Source organism: Solanum lycopersicum, chromosome 4 (genome assembly GCF_036512215.1).
Source record: "Solanum lycopersicum chromosome 4, SLM_r2.1".
Taxonomy (NCBI): domain Eukaryota; kingdom Viridiplantae; phylum Streptophyta; class Magnoliopsida; order Solanales; family Solanaceae; genus Solanum; species Solanum lycopersicum.
In genome coordinates this window covers 5802690-5821572 of record NC_090803.1, presented here as the reverse complement: position 1 = coordinate 5821572, position 18883 = coordinate 5802690, and the positions used below count along the sequence as shown (strand labels likewise).

The 18883-nt window shown below is 34.9% G+C and overlaps 2 protein-coding genes and 1 long non-coding RNA gene across 5 annotated transcripts; 2 read left to right on the top strand and 1 right to left on the bottom strand.

The window, feature by feature from the left end:
• Positions 1-1042: 1042 nt before the first annotated feature.
• On the bottom strand, positions 1043-7003 carry LOC101258848 (uncharacterized). Of its 3 annotated transcripts, none has more exons than XR_740856.4 (5): positions 6854-7003; positions 6631-6752; positions 4853-4926; positions 1661-2358; positions 1043-1572 (listed from the first exon to the last, which is right to left on the bottom strand). It is a non-coding gene; the product is annotated as an uncharacterized lncRNA (long non-coding RNA). The 3 variants fall into 3 exon arrangements; XR_740857.4 differs by having other exon boundaries at positions 6631-6749; XR_011220551.1 differs by lacking the exons at positions 1043-1572; positions 1661-2358 and adding an exon at positions 4739-4767 and having other exon boundaries at positions 6854-7001.
• A 1299-nt stretch (positions 7004-8302) lies between these two features.
• On the top strand, positions 8303-10470 carry LOC101257064 (receptor kinase-like protein Xa21). The gene is made up of 3 exons (XM_010320922.4): positions 8303-9097; positions 9196-9855; positions 9979-10470. Exons 1-3 carry the CDS (start codon positions 8437-8439, stop codon positions 10323-10325), a joined length of 1668 nt encoding a protein of 555 aa, XP_010319224.1. The 5' UTR covers positions 8303-8436; the 3' UTR covers positions 10326-10470.
• A 3376-nt stretch (positions 10471-13846) lies between these two features.
• On the top strand, positions 13847-18554 carry LOC138337089 (receptor kinase-like protein Xa21). Its single transcript, XM_069296391.1, has 3 exons — positions 13847-13950; positions 17486-18018; positions 18153-18554. The coding sequence occupies exons 1-3, from the start codon at positions 13847-13849 to the stop codon at positions 18242-18244; spliced, it is 729 nt and encodes a 242-aa protein (XP_069152492.1). The 3' UTR covers positions 18245-18554.
• The last annotated feature ends 329 nt before the right edge of the window (positions 18555-18883 follow it).

Sequence of the window (18883 nt, the reverse complement as noted above, 5' to 3'; positions counted from 1 at the left end):
AGTTATATCGCATTGACATATTGATGATAATTTGGAGAATAAAAGAAAGAAAACATGCCTATCATTGATTGGATCAATTTCTTTTCCATATGGTTGGTATCTTGAACTTGGACCTTTCATTCCTACTGCAAACCAAAATGACTAAAACAAAATATTTACATCTGAGAATTGATGTTTGAAAATATCTATCAAAAATAAGTAATTGGAAAAAATATATATATATTTTTGAAGTAGAAAAAGGAAAATAAACCCTGTATTTTGTGGAAATTCATTATCCAAGGAACTCAAAATTCATTTTGCTGACCAACCATCAACTTAGACTTGATGAAGTGATTTTGTAATTTCTTACTAGTACTATTTTTGCATCCCATGAAATATATATAATATAATGAATAGTCATCAATGGTAATCGCATAAGTTATTTTCGAAGAATTCTTATCCATGTAACTCTTCGGAGCTTTATTACAAAATTATAATCAATGATGTATAAACACAAATATTGTAGTTCTTAATTTTATATGAAGTTTTTCATTATAGTGATTACTTGTCATTTTAATTTATGTACATCCATATTTGGATGATTTTTTTTGTACTAAAATAGGAAAAATAACTAATAATTACTTACTAGAACTTGACTGGATATGACAAAACTCCAATGAACACCTCTTTGTATGCAGAGTAACATTTTTTCTAAATAAGTGAGAATTCTAAATGATTTTCTGTAAATATTAAACGCCAAAATCACTTAGTAGGATTTGACTAGATATGACAAAAATTCAATCAATACCTATCTGTATTTCAAAATGATGTCGAGTAACTTCTTTTCTCGAATAAGTGATGATATTAAAATTTGAGTATTTTTTTTAAAATATAATTTTTAAATTATACAGATTTGGAAAAAAAAACGGAATACCATATTAAATTTATTATTTAAAATTTTATATAGCTCATGATAGAAATATCGATGTAACAAAGAAAAAATTATGAGCTCGAAAAAAATTGTGGCGTTAATGTGATTTTTCATGTCATGTGCATTGCCAAATTGATCTGATAACAATGTCATATTTAACTCAATTCTGTAATAAATGAATGTCAACGAGAAATATCTATTTTAACTTTTCACGCTCAATAAAACATTCGGGAATAAGTAGCTTAGCTGGCTGATTACCTCAACTTTCACCTTAATTTTTCACACTCAATAAAACACAACGGTATAATTCTACCTAGCGGAGACTATTGAAAAACTGGAGTCTGATCTTTTTGAGTGTTGAAAGAGCATCTTCCATGCTAATTCTTGCATCAGGTGTCACTACAGTGCAACTCAAAGCTAATTTCATGATAGATGAAAAACACTGCATCTTTGCATCGATTTGTTCATCCCCTGGCGTATCAAATTGGAATCCACCACCTTATGAATACCACTCGGAAAAGAATCATTAATCCAACATCATATATTCATTTCTCCGGTAAATATTTCATCACTTGGTCGCCTTCTTGTGAACATCTCCATTATCACGATGCCAAAACTATAAACATCACAGCTGGTGGAGACTATTCCGTCTTGTCCATATTCTGCAATCGTGGTAAAAGATAATTACAAAAAAGCTTTCTGGTTACCGATGAACATGCTAAACTGAGTACTAATCTATAATTACGATACCTGGAGTAATATATCCAATGGTTGCTATTGTCCTTGTTTGAACAAAATCCTCCCCTGCACCTAACAATTTTGCAATGCCAAAATCGCTGACATGACCAACCATTTCGTTATCTAGCAACACGTTGCTTGGCTTCAAGTCACAATGCACCACAGGTGTTGAATAGCCATTGTGGAGATAGTCTATTGCGGATGCAACATCTATCATTATACTTAATCTCTGCAACATGTCTAAGAAAAAGTTGTGATTGTATAGCCATTTGTCAAGTGTCCCATTCAGCATGTATCAAAACTTTTGAATGCACCCTCCAATTGTACATTGTAGACCTTCCCATTACCAAGCAAGTTGCTTTTTTCGGTACTAAATCCTTCAGCTGCTTTTTTCGGTGGCGACTACCGACAAACTGGAGCCTGATATTTTGAAGTGATGAAAGAGAATCTTCCATACTAATTCTTGCATCAGGTGCTATAAGTACAGCTCAAAGCTAACTCTATAATAGACAACAAACACTGCATCTTTGCATCAATTCGTTCATCCCCTAGCTGTACCAAATTAGCATCCACCACCTTATGAATCTCATCTGGAAAAGAATCACTAACCCAACGTCGTATGCTCAACTATCCAGTAAATTTTCCATCAATCAGGATACCGAAACTACAAACATCGCAGCTTGTGGATACGATTCCATCTTGTCCATACTCTGCAATCATGGTTTTAAATGGTCAAAAAAGCTTCCTATATCGGGGAAAAGAATTTAGGTTGTGGGTATTCTAAAAACACGAGGAAGCTGTAAAAGTTTCAACACTTGGAGCAAGTATCCAATGGTTGCTATTGTCCTTGTTTGAACAAAACTCTCCCCTGCACCTAACAATTTTGCAATGCCAAAATCACTGACATGGCAAGCAAGACACTTGGCTTCAAGTCACAATGCACCACTGGATTTGAACACCCATTGTGGAGGTTGCATCACTGTATATAAAATTTACTTTGATGAACACGGTGACTTCCAGAATTCCCAAAAGCTGGTTGAAACTTGACTGATACCATTCAAATATTCTGTCAGTTAAAGACTTCTTACTTTGACACTACTATCAGATTTTTAAATTTCTCCAAGTCGTAATCTATCAATCAGATTTTACCTTAAATAGCAGAATTGACCTAATGGAGATTATTGAAAAAAAATCAAATAGGAAGGGAAAACCGAGATTAATGCCAAACTTTCAGCTATGGATCACACATAAACTGAGAAAACAAACAAAATAGATGAAGAGGAGTGATAGCACATTCCAGCAGCTGGACACCCATACTGTTTATACTACTCAAACAGGACACCCGTATTTCACGGCGAGCTCGAAATTGTTAGCACTAAGAAATTGACATATCAATAGCGATTAAAGAAAGAAAATTGAGTCTTACCCTTAACTTAGTGATAAAGAAGATACATAAAACAGAGATGCCAACTTACTTGATACTCAGAAGAGACTGAAAATGGACATGAATCCAAAACGAAGTAAAGAAATAAATTCATACATAAAAAAAGGAGCATTTGAAAGCTTTCAGGAAGTTTATATGGAAAGTTATACAAAATCTACCATGCGTTTTAATCAAACAAAAAGCCAAATGCTTCACGAGTTCTCGACAAAGCACATGAATATCACGAATATATATATTTCCCCTAACATCACTATTATGCATAAAATATTCAAGTATTAAAAACTCATCATGTATAAATAGAAATTTTGTCAATTAAATAACACTTGAAAGTTTAACACGAAAATAAAGAATTTTTCTTTTCATAACAATGCAAAATAATACATAATTAGGCACGCGCGTGCCCCGGGGCCGCCCCCCGCCCCCCGCGACCCCGAGGCACGCGCATGCCCCGGGGCCGCCGCCCCCCCCCCCCCCCCGCCCCCGCGACCCCGAGGCACGCGCGTGCCCCGAGGCCGCCCCCCGCGAGCCCGAGGCACACGCGTGCCCCGGGCCCCCCGCCCCCGCGACCCCGAGGCACGCGCGTGCCCCGAGGCCGCCCCCCTCCCCCCGCGACCCCGAGGCACGCGCGTGCCCCAGTGCCACCCCCCGCGACACCGAGGCACGCGCGTGCCCCAGGGCCGCGACCCCGCCCCCCGCAACCCCGAGGCACGCCGCGTGCCCCGAGGACGCCCCATGCCCCCCGCGACCCCGCGGCACGCGCGTGCCCCAGGGCTGCCCCCCGTCCCCCGCAACCCCGAGGCACGCGCAGCCTGGGGCTTCCCCGAGCCGCCCCCGCGCCCCCGAGGCACGCGCGTCCCCAGGGGCCGCCCTCCGCCCCCCGCCCCCCGAGGCACGCGCGTCCCCGAGGGCCGCCCCCCACCCCCCGTGACCCCGAGGCACGCGCGTGCCCCGAGTCCGTTCCCCGCCCCCTGCGACCCCGAGGCACGCGCGTGCCCCGGGGCCGCTGTCCGCCCCACGCGACCCCGAGGCACGCGCATTCCCCTAGTCCGCCCCCTGCGACCCCGAGGCACGCGCGTTCCCCGGGGCGGCCTCTTGCCCCCCACGACCCCGACGCACGCGCGTGCCACGGGGCCGCTCCCCGCCACCTACAACCCCGATGCACATCAATTCCCCGGGGCCGCCCCCCGCCCCTGAGGCACGCCAATGCCCTGGCCGCCCCCCCACTCCCCACGACCCTGAGGCATGCGCGTGCCCCGGGGCCGCCCCTCACGACCCTGAGGCATGCGTGTGCCTTGAGGCCGCCCCCCACCCCGACCCCCCACGACCCTGAGGCACGCGCGTTTCTCGGGGCCGCCCCCTGCCCCCCACGACCCTGGGTCCTCCCCCGCCCACACCCCGATCCCAAGACAGCCTCGGGTTCGCCCTACCCATGACCCTGAGGCACGCATGTGCCTCGGTTCCGTCCCCTGCCCCCCAACCCTGAGGCACATACAGTTCCTCGGCCCCACCCCCGACCCTGAAGGAACGCATGGTGCCTCTAGACCCCGACCCCGACCCTGTCCTCGCCCCACCCTGACCCCACATCCCGCCCACTCCCATTCCCCCTACCCCCACTCCCGCCGCCCGTCCCCCACCAAACCTACTTCTTGCCACCTGCCTCGAGTTCTTGCCGGCCCTGTGCGAGGCTGAAATTGTTAATGATCACGACAGATTCGTAACAAAAAGAAGACAAGAACAAAAACTGAGTTGGGCAGTCAAACCTTTCACAATGAACCAAGGTCTTGTTTTATCCCATTAATCTTGAAGATCCTTTGCATTTGGATTTGAGTAGTAGCTTCACAAATTAATTAAGAAAAAGAAGATTAGAAAAAGGAACAGAAATCAAGGAACGAGCATAAGACTTCCCTAAGGAATTTCTCACATTTAAAATGATCTGGAAAATTGGAAGGATTGTAATCTATGTTGAGCAATCAAACTCAAAAAAATCATCAAAAATCTTTGCTGATTGTGTTGGGTAAGGGATCAATGAATAAAAACAAAGCTAACCACCCCTCTGCCTCTTTCAGATTCAAGCTCTGCAGATAAAAATAATCTGATGCTATTAATGCGGACATCAGGAATGGGAAAAGTAGTACTCTCAGATAGCAATCTAAAGTATAAATGATAAAAAGGTTTTGGGTGGATTGCAGGCCAATCAGCAATTGCATCAATGAGTTGTTGAAATTTTTTTGGGGAGGAAATTTTGAAGTAAAGCAAAATTCCAAATAGTAATAACAAGAGAGAGTTCACAATTTATTCAATCAAATTGATCAATCAACAAAGCCCCCACAACCCTAAGTCAGAGGTTATATGCACAAATTTTCAGACTGGGGAACAAGGAACAATAGTTAAAACATTAAGATACAAGAGATTTTCCATTCAGCGATCTCGGTGGTAAACACCCATGCTGTGGCAGTGAGAAACTGCAATCTTGAAGTAAAACAAAATTCTCTATTTCAAGCTAAATGATTGACTCAACATGCAAGGCCAGATTTCTTTTTTTAATTCTTGTTTGCATACACTAAAGAGCAAAAGAGACCTAAACAAACCCCAAAATATCAACTTTACCTGAAAATCTAGCCAAACCATACTTGTCTAAATATGTTGTACAGATGCATGTCTAGATTGATTTAAGTTAGTTAGGAATTTCTGTTTTTACTGGAAATTACTCCCAAAAGAAGTTCTGCTTGTAGCGACATAATTTGAGCTGCTTGAGGCTGCTGGATTTTGTAACTACTGTATTCGGAATGAAATCGTACTTACTGATGGTAGAATATCTACTTTCACTGCTCTTCTTTTGTTCGGACATCTTGTATTTGGTTGTTCATATTCCGAAACAAGTTCTTGGAAGACCTTTTAGTTGTGTGTCTGCTTATATATCACTCATTCAATCAATACATTCTAGCCAAACCATGCTATAAATTAAGGTTTGACTGTGGCACTTCATCTCTTATGTTACAACAATAACATACGTAACTTCACAATTGGGATCTGGGAAACACAAACCTTATTCTACTGCACATGGATTGTTTTGGAGGTCTTCAAAGCAGGGTTTCAAGAAACCATTATGACATAAAAATCAGATAATGTAACAAACAGATTGAAAAATTAAATTGCATTTTTTATGTGAGAATATCTACTAACTCTCTATTATGATTCTTGGCTTCATATCTTCTTATCTAAGCTTACATTAATCACTTGTCCGAAATTCTTTTTAAATCACTGTCAACCGAAACCTATACTTGCAGCTACTGTTCAAGTTTTTGATTCCCTACAAAAATTTCACTCCCTAATTAAGAGATCAAGATAGAAAATTATCTTCACAACAAACTTTTCTATCAGCCATATCGGTGGTAAACACCCTCTAGCAATTGCAAGTTATATGATCCATAAACTGATACAGCTAATTCCCAATTCTTACCAGTTGATTTCATGTAAATTATACAAAGAACCCATCAATGAACTAAATCCCCAAACCCTAAGTCAGAGGAAAAAGTACCTGTGTCCTCCGGACGAAATTCAAGAAGCATACCAATGTATCTCCTCATTTTCCTCGATCACAACCACTTGTTTCGCAGCAATTTCACTCCTCACCACCTTCATCTTCGCGATTACTGTCTGCTGCATACACACACAAACAGTTGATTATTTTTTATCCAAAAAAGAAGTAAAATTGAATGGGGAATCAGGAAATTCATTGAGAGGGGAATTGGAAAAATCACCATTCTGATGGCGTTATGGTGCAGAAGAGAGAAATTCAGCCATGAAAAGAGCCTCTGTCTGTGTTTGTGAAGAAAAGAGAAGAGAGTTTTGTATGAAAAGAGCTCTTTGGGTAACGGTCAATTATTATAATAATTTCAAAAATGAATCATATAACACTATCTTTTTTTCTTTCATATAATATGTTTTTATTTCCCTCTACACGTTAATTTTTATTTTATTTTTTTTAAATCTTTTCAGTTTTAATTATGAAATCTAATTTCTGTGATTAATTATCTTGAGATATTATCCTTTTAGAGCAAATTTAATAATACGTTTTGTGTAAATTAATTAAGTTGAGTGAATTTGCTATTTTTCACTATCGAGTTCGACTTCTTCTAATGAAGACTAGAAAATTAGCATTAGTGATCGATCCTACTTGGAAAATGTCTTTTGTAATGATATGTGCAAGAAACTTCAACCTCAAATTAATGAGGGGTATATGTGAGTCATTTGTTTACAAGTAGGGGTATATATGAGTCACTTTTATAACGAGGGGTATATCAGCTCTAAATGACAAAGTTGAGTATATTTTAAAGTTATAGGTTCATGTCCACTATTATCTTAAACCGTGGAGACTCCCATTGACCATACAATATACGATCCATATGTTTTTGCCTTTATAAAGTTGGCCAATGTGAGATGAGATAATCAAAAGCACTAAGGCTAGATATAAAATACTTTTGGAAAAAGGAAATAAAGGCAGATCAAGGAGTCATTCCATATGTTTGTTGTTGTTGATGCCGTGAAGACTTGGGCAAATACCAATTGTTCTGTCAAGTCAACACATAAAGTGGTATGATATAATTGAATAATATAGAGTTGTGTCTCCACTAAGGAATGTTTTATCGTAATGTGATAATGAAATTTTCTCAATAGTAGAAAAGTAATAGATTGATAATATTAATGATCATCAACAAATTATTTTTTATATGGTTTCTCAATTCTGTATTTTAATTTTTTTCCGATTTAGATATATCTTACTTGAGCTAAATGTTTTGAAACTGTCTCTCTACCTTTATTGCAAGATAGGAATAAAATCATGTACGCGTCACCCTACTTTTTATTCCTTAGGCAACGCACACGGAGTAACAGAAATAATAGAATAGAGTTGGCCCATACCATTTTTTTATATATAATTTTGTGCACCTTTTTGTCTTATGTGTCATCCAAACATATTCCACGCGCCTCAATTGCGTGGAGTGATGGAGTGTGCCACGTAAGATAAAAGGTGCACAAAATTACAAAAAAAATAAATTTATGAATAATAGAATCTTAATTTAGTTAACTTTGGAATTTCGATTATAATCTAGGGGAATACTTATGACTTATCTCTTTTATCTATAATGAGAAAACAAATAATATAGCCATACAAATATAATAACATATTTAGGACTAAATATTTTCATTCATGATTGATGTGATACGTTTGCCCTTTGTAGTGAACACTTGAGAAAGACTTAGGAAAATACGAATTGTTCGGTCAACTCAACAACTTAAGTGTTGCTATATACATTTGAAAAACAAATCAAGCTTTGGATCAATCATGAAGAATAACATTCTGTTATTATTGATTCTTCTATTTCTAATTCAATTTTCTGTATCGCTTTCTTCCTCAAATGAGACTGACCAAAGAGCTCTACTAGCTTTCCATAATCTCATTACAACTCCTAATCATTTTTTGGCCAATAATTGGACCAAAAGTCCTTCTTTTTGCTCTTGGTTTGGTGTCACTTGCACTCCAAAAAGACAAAGGGTTGTTGCCTTGGATCTTCCTAATTTGCAACTTCAAGGCACAATTTCCCCGTCTTTGGCCAATTTGTCCTTCCTCAGTGTTCTCAATCTCCAGAATAACAGCTTCCACGGTGGCATCCCTTATGGACTTGGTCACCTGCCTCGCTTGCGAGTGATTGATGTTAAAAACAATCAGCTCAACGGAAGTATACCAACAAGTCTATTTCAAAACCGTAGAGTTGAAGTAATTTCATTGGGTGAAATGTGGAGAGGGCCATGGTATGTACCCCAACTCAGAGTCTTAAATCTCAGGAAAAATAGCCTCACCGGTATAATCCCCCCTTCTGTTGGAAATGCCACAAAAATGATGAACTTCAGTTTGTCTGGGAATAGAGTCAGCGGCAACATTCCAACGGAGGTCGGTAATCTGAGCCAGCTTGCATTTTTATCCTTGAGAGATAATCAATTAACAGGTCCCATTCCTCCAACACTGTTTAATATATCGTCTCTACTTTCTGTAGCTCTGGCAAACAATAGCTTACGGAGGTTCTGCTAAAAATTGTTATTCCAGTGATTATTGCATCCTTTCTGATATTCTTGTTGGTTTCAATTTGGATGATGAAACGACGGAAGAAAGGGAAGTCCATAGATGTGGAGAATATACCGGAGATCCGGACTCATCAATTAGTTTCTTATCAGGAGATTCAACGAGCAACAAATAATTTTGATGAATCCAATTTAATTGGTGAGGGAAGCTCTGGCTCTGTGTACAAAGGCACATTGTTTGGTGGAACTGCAGTGGCTATTAAGGTTCTGGATTTGGAAAATGATCAAGTATGCAAGAGGTTTGATACCAAATGCCAAGTGATGAGAAATGTTAGACACCGAAATCTTGTTCCGGTGATTACTTTATGTTCTAGTAACTATATAAGAGCCTTTGTTCTGCATTTTATGCCCAATGGAAGTCTTGAGAATTGGTTGTACAATGAAGATCGGCACTTGAACCTTCATCAAAGAGTCGCTGTAATGCTTGATGCAGCTATGGCAGTTGAATATCTACATCATGGTCATGTAACTCCAATAGTTCATTGCGATTTAAAGCCAGCCAACATTCTTTTGGATGAAGATATGGTGGCTCATGTTGGTGATTTTGGAATCTCTAAGATTTTAGCTGTGAGCAAATCCGTGGCACATACAGAGACATTGGGCACTCTTGGATACATTGCACCAGGTATGAAAAATCTACTCTCTTTGATTTTTTCTTATCTTAATAAAGCCTCTCCAAGTTGTAGAGGTAAAAGGAGAATTATTGTTGTATTTCAATTGAGTAACTTTTGTTCAATCCTTTTCTAAGAATATGGCTCAGAGGGAATAGTGTCTGCTAGTGGAGATGTTTATAGCTACGGTATCATATTGATGGAAGTCTTGATCAAAAGAAGGCCAACAGATGAAGAGATATGCAATGAAAATCTTGACTTGAGGAAATGGATCACACAATCAATTTCAGGGAGGATGATGGAAGTTGTGAATGCCAATCTCTTTTCCGAGAAAAAACAAATCACTTGTAAAAGTGAAATGTGCATAACTTTCATGATTGAGTTGGCTTTAGATTGCACAAAGGAAACGCCAGAATCAAGAATAACTATGAAGGATATAGTAAAGAGGCTTAACAAAATCAACAACACATTTCTGGAAACATAGAAATCATGTTGTTGTTTTCTGAGCCGCAAACTAATATGATGCTTTTTTGTTTCTTTAATATAGTTGTCGTTTATTGTTTTTAATTTCAACTGAGTGGTTTTTGACCTATTTTACTCTATGATCTACTTAAAGGTGTTTAGCTGCACTATTTTGTTTTTTTTGAATGTGATAATGAGTGAATGTGAAAATAAAAAGAAACAATTAGTGAAAATAGTCTAACAATTTCATTGAAAATACTAGATACGTGGTGCTCGTGTTAGCACTGGCCCAAAAGTAATAGTCGATGTAGTAGTTATAGATACATGAAATGAATGTAAAGGAGCAAAGATGAAATATAAAAAAAATGTGTATGAATAAGTGGATCCAGCAGGTGACTGTCACATACTTCTGTAAAGGGGTGTGTTCAATCTCATCTTCCTGCGAATTTAACTATTTAATTTTAAAATATCTTATAAGAGCAATGAATCCATCATATTATATTATAAGTGGAAAGATTCAAAATTCAAAGTTGAATTACCATTTTACCTTTATATTAAAATAATTAAATAAATATTATAAACTATAATTAAAAATTTAATAAATAACTCATTTAGATTGGTGTATGAATCAAATTCACATTAATAATTAATTACTCTATTGTGAAAATTAGGAATATTTGAAAAGTTTTTCCATTAAACAAATTTGATATGGACTAAAACCATTGAACTAATTTATTGCAAATTAATTATCTACTCAAAGGTCATCATAGCTACTTCTATAAATTACCTAGCATGATCTTTATGTAAATGACAAGAAGAGGATGAGAGATTATCATGCAAAAATGAACATTGCAAATCATTTTGTATGTGCAGTAATTATATTTTGTTTTTATCCGCTCTTTTTTGTCCGTCCTAAGTATTATGTATTTCCTTTATATATATGTTGATGTACTTTCTTATGATTTTGTTTTTTTATTAGAATATTTTGTATCCTACAAGAAGAAAATAGTAATATACAATTCATGTTCTACTATGTATCTTAATTACTGATGAAATTCATATTTACAAAAGATTAATCAGTTTATTTGACATGCTTATTTGGCTCTCGATAGAGTGTTCTACTTTAGTATAAATATATTTTTGAAATTATTATTTATGAGTAGTGAGAATAATGACTAAATGAGAAATCATATATATATATGAACTAAAAATAAAATGGCCCACCTAATTGGAGATAAAGAATGGATCATACTCTATATAGTATATATGTGATTTTGAGGTTGTATTTTTATTTAAACTTTTCGTTTATATGTATAATTTATTGATCTTATTAGTCTATTATATGTTTGTTGGAACATTCATTCCTCAAATTGATCATATATCTAGAATAAGTCATTTTGAAAAGTTTATATTGCTCAATTTATATTAATTATTCAAAGAGTAATGTTATGAAAAAAGGAGTATTATTCTTTTCTCTTCATAAATCATGTGTACAATACTTTTTATGGTTAAAAAGAAGACGTATATATGTAATAATGATAAAAATAATTGACATATTAATCATGGTAATTGCTTCAAGTATGTTTCGTAATATACCAAGTGTTTTTATCATAAGTTTGCATATGTACTACATTGACGAAATCTTTTAGCATTTATAAATTTTATGCATCAAACGTCTATCTACTGTGATAATAAGCTATTTATTGTTGATGTAAAATTTTAACTGTAGTTGGAAAATTGTCAAACTCCTATCTATAGATTATTGATTGGAGCTAGACCCATAAATAGTTAGTAGTAATTATTTACCAAACTAGAATGTTTACTTTTGACTTAGAGATATTATTTTATTTATGATAATGTGATATTCTTGCCAAATTATTGAATGTTAATTATTTCTCATACACATAATTTTTTAAAATTAAAAGCTCAATGTGAAGAGTCATTCTCCACTATTTATGTAAAAACACTTTGAGAATTAAATTTTTAATATGCTTTTTACGAACCAATTACTAAGATTGATATTATCATAGGAAGGAAATTACACTATTCAAAATGAGAAGAAAAGAGAATGAGAGAAGGATAACAAAAAAATAACTGGATATATCATCTATTTATGTTCTTCATATTATATTTATTATTATTTAGCGAATAAAAGATAAATAGTTAAACTACTATTTTTAATTTAAGCATCTTTTACTTAACCATTTTAGTATATAAAAATTTAATAATAATAATAAGGGACAAACGTGCAAGCCACGTTCTCAGAATCTAGTTGAAAGAAAAAGTATCAGCAGGGATTGATAATTCCAAATTGAAAATTCTTCCATCCATATCCACATTAGCATTGAAATTATCAAGCATAATAGGAATATAATCCTGAGGTAAATGCCCAAATAGATCACCGCTACTACTACTATAATGACATTGTCAGTATAATTCCACAAGTGAAATTCGAAGAAAAAGTAATTCGGGAAAAAGCAAAAAGCATATGAGAACTCCTATCTTCTTAAAATATAACAATAACTATAATAAAATAAGACAATAATCGAAGTACAATAAATGTCAAATAGTGACAGAAAATCAAACAAGAAACTACAAAGTAGTCAAATAACAGTCAACTACGTAACTAACCTTTAAAACCTAATTCGAGTTGTTCATAGCCTGTTATCTAAGTTCATGTGCTCGGTCAGCTGAAACTACGTTATATTGTATCTAACCTGTGAAAACCCAAAAAGAATATCAACTATTGAATCAGAAACTACGAAATGGAAACAAATGGAAAGATGAAAACCACATTAAAATTCTCTTACTATTACATGATTTAGATTCTAGGAAATTCAATTGTGATGATTGTTGACACCCAATTTTGGACCTCCACAATATATATTAATTACCGAGTTTCTTAAATTTCAAATGAGTTGAAATAATTGACTTTATAAAATTTAAAATATTTCTTAAATCATTTTAAAGTAGCTTTAGTCGATTTTAATAATTTTTAAATAATATATATTTTTATATAATTAATTTATCTTATAAAATATTCGAAAATTGTCTCAAAAAGATTTTAATTTTACTTAACGCTTTATTAGATTAATTTTGTCTAAACAAGTATCTTATATTTTGAGTCCTTAGTTTATAATTGAGTTAGTTATTTTATCTTGTTAAAATTTAAGAAGCTCGTTAATTAACTAATGTCGATTCAATGAGTAGTCAAAGTTCATCGTATGTCATTTTCTGCAGATCTACATCTTCAAGAATGACAGCTTTAGTTTCCCAAGCTTTGGGAAGACTTCTAATGAGTTTTCTGACTTGTAATGCATTTGAATACACCATTCCAAGAGATTTGAGTTCGCAGACAATTAAACTGAATCTCGAGAACATGGATTCAACATTTTCATCTTTGGCCATTTTGAACAACTCATATTCATTTACAAGTGAACTGATCCGGGCCCTTCTTGATTACTATCCATGCTTGATAATCATTTGAACAGACAAAGATTATAAATCTGTCTTTCCAGTGAGAGTAATGTTGTCCATTAAAGTATGGTGGTCGGTGTGAGGGATATCCGTCTTGAAGTAACGCGCCAAGAATTAGATAGCGTGCCATTAGATCTTGCTCACGTGTGGTTAAACACTGAATCTGTGAGGCATGCTCTAATACCAATTGAAAGTCAAGAGAGGGTGGGAGGGGTAAATTAAAATTTCCTTAAGTCGACTTCCTGCTCTGGTCAGTCGACTCACTTGCATGTTAGTAAAACACATAAACAATAATGATAAAATTTCTTTAAGTCGACTTCCTACTCTGGTCAGTTGACTCACTTGCACGTTAGTAAAACAGATAAACAGTATTAATAACTTGCAGTAAGTAAATAACACAGAGTGTTTTTATACTGGTTCGAATCACCGATGTGGTGTCTGGTCTAGTCCCCTTGGGTTACAAGGGTTTCCTTAAGAGATTGTTGAGAACTTGAATATTACAGAATGTTATGATTAAGAGCCGTCTGATATGCAAATCAAACCTTCTTCTCTGACACAACATCTACCTTCATAACCTACACTCAGATCTTTCTTTTTCTTTACTTTAGAATTGTTCACTCAAAGATGTACAGAGTTTTATGAAAGATAAAAAAAGATTACAATATAAGTTCAAGTGAAGTTCATCATTCATAATTAAGGATAGACGAGGATTATATAGTGATTGGGGACTGCACTTGTTAAGGAATAACCCAAGGGTATTTCAAATCAATAATCCTGGTTGAGTCCTTGATTTCGGCTGATTGATTCATGTCCATATGAGCTTGACGATTCCTTCCTCCTTTGAAGAAAATATATTAAAATACAATTAAAAGATTCAAGATTAAACAAATAAAGTAATAAAAAAGAAAAAAACATAAAGATTCAATATGAAAGAAATAACCTTTAGTGTCTTTCCTACTTCTTGTATATTTTTCTCTATTACAGATTATTAGCACATTTCTTAAGGAAAATGCAACTTTTGGTCTTTCTTCTTCTTGTAACTGTTTTCCTAAGAATTTGAACCATTATGTCTAGAGGCATGAATTTAAATAAAATTATTATTTCATATTAAATTAATTATATATTAATATTTTATTTAGTTTAGAGATAAAATAAGAACGGAATGGTATCAGATGCTCTTTATACTTATGCTATCAGGTGTTGTGGTCTGACTTCCCTTCGGTAGTTTCTTATGTATTCTTTCGGCTTACACACATTTTTTTTGAAATTCTGGGGTGTGTACCATCATGCCTGAACTTTTGGTCTTGATACTAACAATATTTACCGTTGATATCTTCTTTGTTAGCTCTTTATTTATCTGTTCAAAACCAATTTGTTTTTATCCGAAAATAAAACTACACTTAAATAATTTATAATTTATTTCTACAAAATGTGTTTGTTGCAACAGCATTTTATAGATTATTCAATTATTGATACGTGATCAAAAGACAGATTCAATATTTACCTGTATAAAAATTAAATACATTATATATTTTAAAGTTACAGGCTCATATACACTATTTATTACCATTAGTAAAATTTCACAAATAAATTTTGTATTGTCCCAATAACTGATGGTCAAACGACATGTTTTTTTCCTAAACTTATCTTAGACTGTGGAGACTTCCATTGACCATACAATATATATCCATGTGTTTTTGCCTTTAAAAAGTTCGCCAAAAATGAGATGATTCTCATGGTCAAGACATGATCAAATTAAATATATTATTAATGGTTCTATCAGTTTTTTTAACTAAAATATACTGAAGGATGGTTCATATTATTGTTTGGATCGTTTAAGGATGTTTTTTATTCGCTTAGATAATATAAAAATATACATTAATTTTGAATCATAGTTGATAAATGATTTTAGCCAAAAACTATATATCTTACTATCTAATTTCATTCATTTCTTTCAACAACATAACTAGAGAAATACCCTTCAAATATTAGGTGAAGATATTTCATTTGGTTTTGGACCATATATGCAACTTTTTTTAATTAAAAAAAGTGATTTCACTGATACAAGTTTGACTGACTTTTCTCAATCAATTCCCTTACCCCTCAGTTAACGCATAATTGACCTGTCTTTCTTGTGGTTTTGTCTTTATAAAGTTGGCCATTGTAATATTCCTCAATGAGATGACATATCAATAACATCACATAAAAGTTTGAGGAAATCACAATCTATTTACTTTAAAAGTATGAACTCCTAATTTAAATATTAAATTATTACGATATTTCTAATTTAGGTTGTGATTTTTTTGATGAGTTGTGACTTTTTCAATAAGTTGTAACTTTTTTGAAAGGATTATGATTTTTCGATGAGTTGCGACTTTTCCAAAGAGTTGAAACTTTTCCATAGGGTTGTGTCTTTTTCAATAAGTTGTGACTTTTAATTTTCAATAAGTTTTAACTTTTCAGAAGAATTGTGACTTCTCGAAAAGGTTATGACTTTTCAAATAAGACACAAAAATATTTATTCATACTATCTATTATTGACGATAAATAAAGAAATTTCCTTTCAGTTTTCAACTATAATTTTTTTAGTCTTACTCTTCTACTTTTCCCTAGAGTTGTGATTAGATAATTAGTTTAAAGTGTTTGTGGATAAAATCTTAATACAATATTTTATACACATCCATTATAATTACACAGAAAGTAAATAATCTCCTATCAAACTTTTAATTGATGAAACATTAATATTGCACCACGATTTGCATAGGAACTTTAAACACTATCAAGAAATTTAATTTGACTGGCTGTTATCTTTTCCCTTTTGTTTTATAATCTCATTTATGACTTATTATTAACTTCTCATATCATTATCTCGATGCATTCACTTTGAGGTAAGGAATTTGGAGTATTACAATTAATAATGAGACAAAGTAAGAAATCTCAATTGGACACATTTTAACCAAAAAAGAACTCAAATCATGTTATTTAATAATACCAGTCGTTGCTCACATGTGTCGCATGTGTACCTGATCAATTAATATTGAGTTTTTAAAAATGAGACATGTATAAAGTATATAAATGACACATAAAGTAGGATTTATTAAAAAAAGAAATATACTCGTAAACTTAAAACAATGAAGGGTGATATGTGTACTCCAAAATTTGTAAATCAATTGAAACACCAAGTAATTTTACCCTATTATCAAATATAGATATGGGAATCATATAGTTATTCATTGGTCACTTGTATTAGATATTTGCATGACTTTTCATTTTTTTCAATTTAATTGTTACCATAAAAGTGAGATTAAACCTTATTATTTTAATTGTTACCACAAAGTGACATTACTACGATGACTTTCTAAAAGTCCACGCCTCTACGATCCTATAATATGTGGAGTCCGGAGCCTAAAGGTACAAAATATTAACAAAAATTCTAAAACGGTATATAAAATTTTGTATTAATCAAAACGGTAAAATCGTTGCACCAACAGCGACTTGCCCCACCGAAAAAAGCAAAATCGTTGCCTCTGCAGCGATTTTGCAAAATCTAATTTTTTTAAAATAAAAAGTAAAATCGCTGCTGGGGAGTAGCGATTTCTTCAAAAAGAAAATTCAAAAAAATAAAGAAATCGTTGCCCCTTTTAATTCACTGCCCAACAACGATTTAATATTTTTTAATTTTTTTTTAAATCGCTGCCCCTACAGCGAGATTCAACGAGCAACAAATAATTTTGATGAATCCAATTTAATTGGTGAGGGAAGCTCTGGCTCTGTGTACAAAGGTGCATTGTTTGGTGGAACTGCAGTGGCCATTAAGGTTCTGGATTTGGAAAATGAGCAAGTATGCAAGAGGTTTGATACCGAATGTGAAGTGATGAGATATGTTAGACACAGAAATCTTGTTTCTGTGGTTACTACGTGTTCTAGTGACTATATAAGAGCCTTTGTTCTGCATTTTATGCCCAATGGAAGTCTTGAGAATTGGTTGTACAAAGAGAATCGGCACTTGAACCTTCATCAAAGAGTTGCTGTAATGCTTGATGCAGCTATGGCAGTTGAATATCTACATCATGGTCATGTAACTCCAATAGTTCATTGCGACTTAAAGCCAGCCAACATTCTTTTGGATGAAGATATGGTGGCTCATGTTGGTGATTTTGGCATCTCTAGAATTTTAGCCATAAGCAAGTCAATGGCTTATACAGAAACATTGGGCACTCTTGGATACATTGCACCAGGTATAAAGAAAATTCTCTCTTTGATTTTCTCTTATCATAGTTTAGCATTCTAGAAGTAAAAAAAGCAAGTCTTCATTTATGCAGAGTAATTGTTGTGTTTCAATTGAGTAACTTATGTTCAATCCTTTTCTAAGAATATGGCTCAGAGGGAATAGTGTCTGCTAGCGGTGACGTTTATAGCTACAGCATCATGTTGATGGAGATTTTGACGAAGGCCAACAGATGAAGAGATATGCAATGAAAATCTTGACCTGAGGAAATGGATAATACAATCATTTTCAGGGAGTATGATGGATGTTGTGGATGCCAATATTTTTTGTGAGGAAGAACAAATCACTAGTAAAAGTGAAATGTGCATAGCCTCCATGATAAAATTGGCTTTAGAATGCACAAAGGAAATGCCAGAATCAAGAATAACCATGAAAGATGTTGTGAAGAGGCTTAACAAAATCAACAATACATATCTGGAAACGTAGAAGTGATCGATGGTGCTCTTTTTTGCGCTGCAAGTTAATATGATACTTTTTGTTTCTTTAGTCGTTCGTACTTCCTGAAGACATGTACTATTCGTACGCATTTCCCTCATTTTGTGATTTTACATTTGAGTAGTCTTTAATATGTTTTGAACGCTTGAATAAAATTAAGAAAGTGTTTAGCTGCACTAATATACTTTCTGTTTGCCTCTACTTCATATTCAACTATTTAATAAATGGAATGCTTAGTTGGAGTTGGTGAATTTTGTAGGTGAATGAAAGAACAGATCATAAATATAATTCAATAATTTTTACACATTATGGTTAGAACCTAATTTCTCTAACGGAGTCGTTAACTTATTATAAGTCATTTTAACCCGGTAAAAATAGAG